The sequence below is a fragment of the Humulus lupulus genome, chromosome 2 (genome assembly GCF_963169125.1).
Source record: "Humulus lupulus chromosome 2, drHumLupu1.1, whole genome shotgun sequence".
Taxonomy (NCBI): domain Eukaryota; kingdom Viridiplantae; phylum Streptophyta; class Magnoliopsida; order Rosales; family Cannabaceae; genus Humulus; species Humulus lupulus.
Genome location: NC_084794.1, coordinates 115,660,876 through 115,667,872, shown reverse-complemented (window position 1 = coordinate 115,667,872; position 6,997 = coordinate 115,660,876). Strand labels below are relative to the sequence as shown.

Sequence of the window (6,997 nt, the reverse complement as noted above, 5' to 3'; positions counted from 1 at the left end):
GAAAAATAAATGTTCTAAGAGCTATATATATAGGGGAATTCTCCTATAGGGGCTTCACTTTAAGCCTTATCGGTGGGACTCTCAGTGTTCTCAACCCGTAAACAGTTTTTGGCGCGATTTTTTTTATGACCGTATATATTGTAGCTATTTAGAGCATCCTGCAAATTTTCAGAAAATTCCGAATAGTTTACAGTACCGAAAACTAAGTTCAAACATGTTGTTGCACGCGTGACTAATTTTTTTTATGCGCGTGAAAATCAATATGTTTGAACCTAGTTTTCAGTACTCTAAACTATTCGGAATTTTCTGAAAATTTACAGATGCTCTAGATAACTAAAATATACACTGTTATAAAAAAAATATCGCCGAAAACTATTCACAGGTCGAGAAACACTAAGAGCCCCACCGATAGGGCTTAAAGTGAAGACCCTATGAAGATCCTGTAAAAGAATTGTCGTGTATATATATATTATTGTCCTATTAAAAAATTTCACAAGGTAAATTTTGGACTAGCTAGGACGTACGTACGAAACTCAACCCGATATTATGCAACTTTTTCCAGCCTTATTTACATGTATGACTACCAAACAAGGATGTATCTATTATTACATATTATATATATATGTGCGTGCCACCACTCATTGATGCACAGTAGTATCAAAGGGGTGCAATATAGGAGACTGAATCTAAAGAGATGCTCTCCTTGCACAAACACGGGGGTAGACGTTGCCAAAAATTGTAGGCTTCACATTTGAGCATTCGGATACAGCAGGACCACCCACTCCATTGAATTTCAAGTTTACATTACTAATCGCCACATTCTGGCACGGTACTCCCGCGCTGCACGCAATCTTCACCGCCGTCTGCGTCGTCGACGTTCCCCGAATGTTCTTGAACATAACATTGCTGATCTTTATCCGAGAAGGAATCTATGCACATACTCACCCGGGCAAAGAATTCATAATTAATATATAAATTATATGAAAACATATTTACATATTCACGATTGTACAACTCTTCTATACTAAAGCAGCAGGTATATATATTATTATAAATACCTTGTCTTTGCATTGGTTATATGGGCAGTAGTGTTGGTCTATTAGGATAGGATTGCCGACATTTTTCATAACAATATCATCGAAATTCATGTCTGAGGCCACACCAATGGGGGAAGCTGGCCAGGTTTTGACACGAACCCCGTTTTGGGTGTTGGTGAGAGTGCAATTTTTTACTGTGATTCCCTTTACGGGCTGCTCGTTTGGGTACTTTCCTAGGCTTCCAATGCTAATGCCATGACCGGGGCCACACGTCACTCTCTCGACCGTAATTTGTTGGCTTCCGTCACCAAAAGAAAGGCAGTCGTCTCCGGTTTTAATGTTGGTGTCGATGATGTTGACATTCGTCGACCGCCCCACGTGAATACCGTCCGTGTTTAGGCTCTGTTCAGGGGCTATTATCTTAATTTTCTTAAGTGTTACGTTGTTGCATCCTAGTACATTCATGTGGAACAACTTGCTGTTTAGCGACGTTATGTTGTTTATCACTGAATTAGTCACGCCAGTTATTCCAATATTCTGTAATTAAAATTCAAGAAATTTTAACACACAGTTACTATTATATTCTAACAGTCATTTTATTATATTTATATGTTGACATAATGATATATATACTTACCATGGCAAGCGAACCACTACATCTTTTCAATTTTGCACAACTATTCTGAGACCATGCTAAAGCTCCTTGACCATCGAAGACTCCACCTCCGAAGACCCTCAAATTATTGAGATTTTGGAAAGCAATCCAACTGTTCTTGGTCAGCAATTGATTGGGGTTGACCGGAGCCTGGAGAGTTCCTTGGACATCGACGCTAATCGGTGACGCCATGCAGGGTCCTTGGAAAACAAACGACCCCACGATGTATGTCCCTTTTGATATCAATACCCGACTCGGCTTAGGAGAGGTGCAGGCTTTATTCCATGCTTTTCCAATTGCCTAATATATTATCCTTATATTAATGATCATAATTAATGCGACATTTAATCTTAATACAAGTATAATTAAAGTGGGTTAATTAATCGTAAATAAAGTTCTATTATGTATACCCTACTATGAGGAAACATATATATATATATACACACACACACAATAATACGTACCTGACTATCGTCAGTTCTTCCATCACCCTTTGCTCCAAAAGTTTTTACATCGAAAATTGAAGTTTGCGCATTTGTTACTACTACCAAGAACAAGAGGCATGTAGTGATTCCTTGAAAACGTTTTGAATCCATATATGATGATATTGAGAATTTTTTACTATATTCTTTTGGGGTTTTGACTTCTTTGATCCAAATTGCTGAATCAAGATTGAATTATTGGTTACTCCTAAAAGTCAAAGTTGCTTATTATATATAGAACAACAAGGAGAGCTTAACACCACAATTCAGGATCTAATTTTAGGTATAACTACAAGCCTATGAGGTCCTTATTTATGTTATATTTTCCTTCTTTTTTATTTGGTTTAAAAAGATTTTCAAGGATAATTCTGGCGAAAGATTAATAATTGACCAATCTTTTCTAGCCAACTCGAACCAATCACATGGGATACAATGTGTGGCTTGAGTTAATTAGGCCAGTAAAACTGCACGTGTAACATTAATTATTGACATCCAACATGCTGAAGTTTATTAAGCCAATCATTCCATGTTATATATTTTGTACCATTCAACATTTTAGTATATTATTAGGAAATGTAAAAGGGAATAACAATGAATGGACGCCCATTTACTTGTTTTAAATGGTCGTACGTGGAGAAATATTAAGATATAATTACAAATTGGCAATGAAACACAAAAACTCTACTGTGTATATAAACTTTGGGGAATTCTCCTACAGGGGCTTCATTTTAAGCCCTACCAGTAGAGCTCTCAGTGTTCTCAACCCGTGAACAGTTTTCAGCGCGATTTTTTTTTATGACCGTGTATATTGTAGCTATTTAGAGTATTCTGCAGATTTTCAGAAAATTCCAAATAGTTTACAGTACAAAAAACTAGCTTCAAACATGTTGTAGCACGCGTGACTAATTTTTTTTATGCGCGTGGAAAACAACATATTTGAACCTAGTTTTCGGTACTGTAAACTATTTAGAATTTTCTAAAAATTTGCAGGATGCTCTAAATAGTTACAATATACACGGTCATAAAAAAGTCGCACCGAAAACTATTCACGGGTCGATAAATACTGAGAGCCCTACCAGTAGGGCTTAAAGTGAAGCCCCTATAGAAGAATTGTCCTATAAGTTTATATATATATATCTTTGTTAAACAGTAATTAAAATATACTATTACTTTTCCTTATTTTGTGGCTTCACTCAGTGTGTATTGGACAACTGTCCATATATTGCATTTTCCTCCTTTTGGGTATAAAGCCCTCTCCCGTGTACACAATATCAGAGAGAATAGTACATTGAAAGGATTGCTCTGACATGGTATCAGACCACAAACAGCTCCTTCATTATGGCATCTGAGGTAAGCATCGGGTCTACCCCACCATTAGTGGAGAAACAAACACAAAACATTACTACAACCGAGAAACCCCAAAACCCAGATGAACTAAACACCACACAGCCACCTCTCACACCTTCATCCTCTTCCATAGTCGGCCCTCTCTCCTCTCGTTTTTGGTTGGTAAACCCCACCATCATCGTCACTCGACGATTCAAACTATCTGGTATGGAGGATGTAAATGCAAAATATTATTATAGCCAACAGTCTTGAAGGTTACATAGATAGCTCTATTGCTTGTCCTCCTCAGTTCTCTACCACTTCTCCATCTCAAATCAATCCACCCTTTATATCTTGGCATCGGTATAATAGGTTGATAATGAGTTGGTTATATGCGTCTCTTTCCAACAACATGCTCAGCCAGATCGTGAACTTCACCACAGCCTCAGAAATTTGGGTTTCCTTAGAATAAATATACACAACCGCCTCTTTTGCTCGCATCTCTGAGGTTAGAACATCTCTACAAAATTTAAAGAAGAACAGAATGCCAGCCTTAGCCTATTTGTAGAAGTTGAATCATATTGCAAATTCCTGCCTGTATTGGAAACCCTGTGTCTCATCAGGATCATCTCATTTATCTGTTTAATGGCTTGGGTCCAAAATACAATGCGTTTGTTACACCACTGCAAGCACGTCCTACCACACCTTCTATTGAAGATGTCCATTCCTTACTTCTCAACTTTGATGCTCGCCTGGACAGACAAAATGTCGCTACCTCCATTAGCTCCCTTCAAGACAATTTCACCAACCTCCAACTTCCAAAACCCATGCCAAAACCCTCCCCACAGTTTCCCCAAACAAATTTTCCTCCTCAGTTTCGATCTACTCGCCCAACTCGCCATCCTTTCTCCTCTCCCTCACGACCGTGGCTTTCTCATTCCCCTCGCCCTCCATACAAACCCAAATGCCAGATTTGCTTTAAACTCGGTCACACCGCTAATGCTTGCTACCATAGAACCAATCTTCAGTTTCAACCATAACCTTCACCACCACAAACACATCCCTTCAATGCCTTCCTCACTCATCACAACCCCTCACCTCGTCTGCTCCCTGCACCAACCACATCCACAAGTGTAACTGACCCGGCCTGGTATATGGATTCAGGGGCCTCTCATCACTTCACTCCAGATCTCAACTTGCTGGAATCTCCTCAACAATTTCATGGTGGTGATAAGATCATTGTGGGCAATGGTAATTCACTTTCTATTTCTCATGTGGGCTATTCATCTTTACCTACTCCTACCTGTACTCTTAAACTCTGTCAAGTTTACCACTCTCCCTTTTTGTCCAAAAATTTTCTTAGTGTTTCCAAATTATGCCAAGATAATCATGCTTATGTTGAGTTTCACCCTTCCTTTTTCTTTGTCAAGCACCAAGACAGCCATCACATTCTCCTTACCGGCCTACTTGATAAGGGCATCTATTGAGTCTCTACTCCATCCTTCTCATCATTTGTTGTCTCCTCACCGCCTCAACTGTTACTGTCCATGAAATCATCCGTTGATCTCTGGCATTCCCGTTTAGGTCACCTGTCTCGTGATATTGTATCCACTGTTGTTTCTCTTTGTAATCTTTCTTTTTCCAAGAATGAATGTATTTCTTTTTGCTCTTCCTGTCAACTTGGAAAGTCACATAGATTGGCTTTTCCAAACTCTGTATCCCGGGCTTCACAACCCTTTGAATTAATACATTTTGATCTTTGGGGTGCTTCCCCCGTTACGGCCATTACTGGCGTTTGTTATTTTGCTCTGTTCATTGATGATTATTCTCGTTTTACCCAGTTTTTATTTACTCAAAAACTAAAGATGAAATTTTCCAAGCTTTTCTCACCTTTAAAATGATGGTTTCTACTCAATTTAATTCTAACGTCCAAATTTTTCACTCTGATTGGGGTGGCGAATTCTGCTCTCTTTCCACCTTTTTCAAACAGCATGGCATTCTCCATGAGCTCTCTTGCCCTCACACACCTCAGCAAAATGGTCGTGTTGAACGTAAAAATCGTCATGCTGTTGAAATAGGTCTCACCCTTTTAGCACATGGTCATATGCCACTTCATTTATGGCCTTATGCGTTCTCCACGGCTGTCTATTTGATTAGGCGTCTTCCCACTCGTGTCTTACAATCTTGCAACCCTTACCAAGTGTTGTATAATAAAACCCCGAATTACTCTTTCTTTCGTGTCTTTCGTTGTGAATGTTTTCCTTTCCTTCGCCCATATAATGCTCATAAATTGGAATTTCGATCTCCTTCTTGTGTGTTTCTCGGCTATAGCAGCCAACATAAAGGGTATCTTTGCCTACAACCCACCTCAGGTCGTGTTTATGTCGCCATGTTGTCTTTAATGAAGATCGTTTTCCCTTTATCCACGCTCCTCCTTATTCCACCCCCATCACAACCCTGCATACTATTACAAACTTTCTTCCCTTTTCACCTATTATTTCTTCTCCTTCTACTACTCATATGCCGCTCTCTTCCCCACCTCAACACCCCCTTCTTTTCCACACCTGGTTCGTCCTCTCCTATTCATTCATCTTCTTCACCTTGTTCCTCCTCTACCACACCTACGAGTTCTGCCTCTTCTTCTCCACTTTCTCCACCCATAATTCCCTTAGTAGTTGATTTGCATGGTCCCCATGAGCATACTATTGCCCCTTTGAAATTTTACCCCACGGTTACTCGTGCTAAAGCCGGTATCCACAAGCCGCGGCTGTTTTATTCTGTTGCTACTGGTACTCTGGTGGAACTCTCCTCATTTAAGGAGGCTAGTTATTGTGTGGAATGGCAAGCAGCCATGCAAAAGGAATTTGATGCCCTTGAATCTCAACACACTTGGAATATTGTCCCTCTACCTCCTCAAGCAAAAATCATTGGCTACAAATGGGTTTTTCGCATTAAGCTTAATGCAGGTGGCTCGGTGGATAAATACAAAGCTCGTCTCGTTGCTAAAGGGTATCATCAAACCCATGGTCTTGATATCCATGAGACATTTAGCTGGTCTTAGCTCTTGCTATCTCTTCCGCTTAGCCTATCACTCAAATGGACATTCAAAATGCTTTTCTCCATGGTGACTTGGCCGAAACTATTTATATGTCACAACCCCAAGGTTTTGTTGATCCCTCCTCCCCACATCATGTTTGTAAGCTCTCCAAGTCTCTTTATGGCCTCAAACAATCACCTCGTGCATGGTTTCTGAAGCTCAGCCATGCTCTTCTTGAGTGGGGTTTCATCGCTTCGAAAGCTGATTGTTCCATGTTCATTTATCGGTCTGTCACAGCCTTGATTATCTTATTGGTTTATGTTGACGACATCATTGTTACGGGCTCTTCTGCCACTACTATTGTTGCTCTTCTTTGACACTACACTAAATTTGCGGTCAAAGATTTAGGTCCCCTTCACTTTTTCCTTGGCATTCAGGTACTTCACACTTCCTCCGGTCT

At 39.8% G+C, this 6,997-nt stretch overlaps 1 protein-coding gene across 1 annotated transcript; it reads right to left on the bottom strand.

Annotated features, from left to right (window-relative positions):
* Nucleotides 1–335: 335 nt before the first annotated feature.
* LOC133816257 (exopolygalacturonase-like) lies at nucleotides 336–2,348 on the bottom strand. The gene is made up of 4 exons (XM_062248847.1): nucleotides 2,157–2,348; nucleotides 1,675–1,992; nucleotides 1,059–1,574; nucleotides 336–929 (listed from the first exon to the last, which is right to left on the bottom strand). Exons 1-4 carry the CDS (start codon nucleotides 2,286–2,288, stop codon nucleotides 687–689), a joined length of 1,209 nt encoding a protein of 402 aa, XP_062104831.1. The 5' UTR covers nucleotides 2,289–2,348; the 3' UTR covers nucleotides 336–686.
* Nucleotides 2,349–6,997: the final 4,649 nt, after the last annotated feature.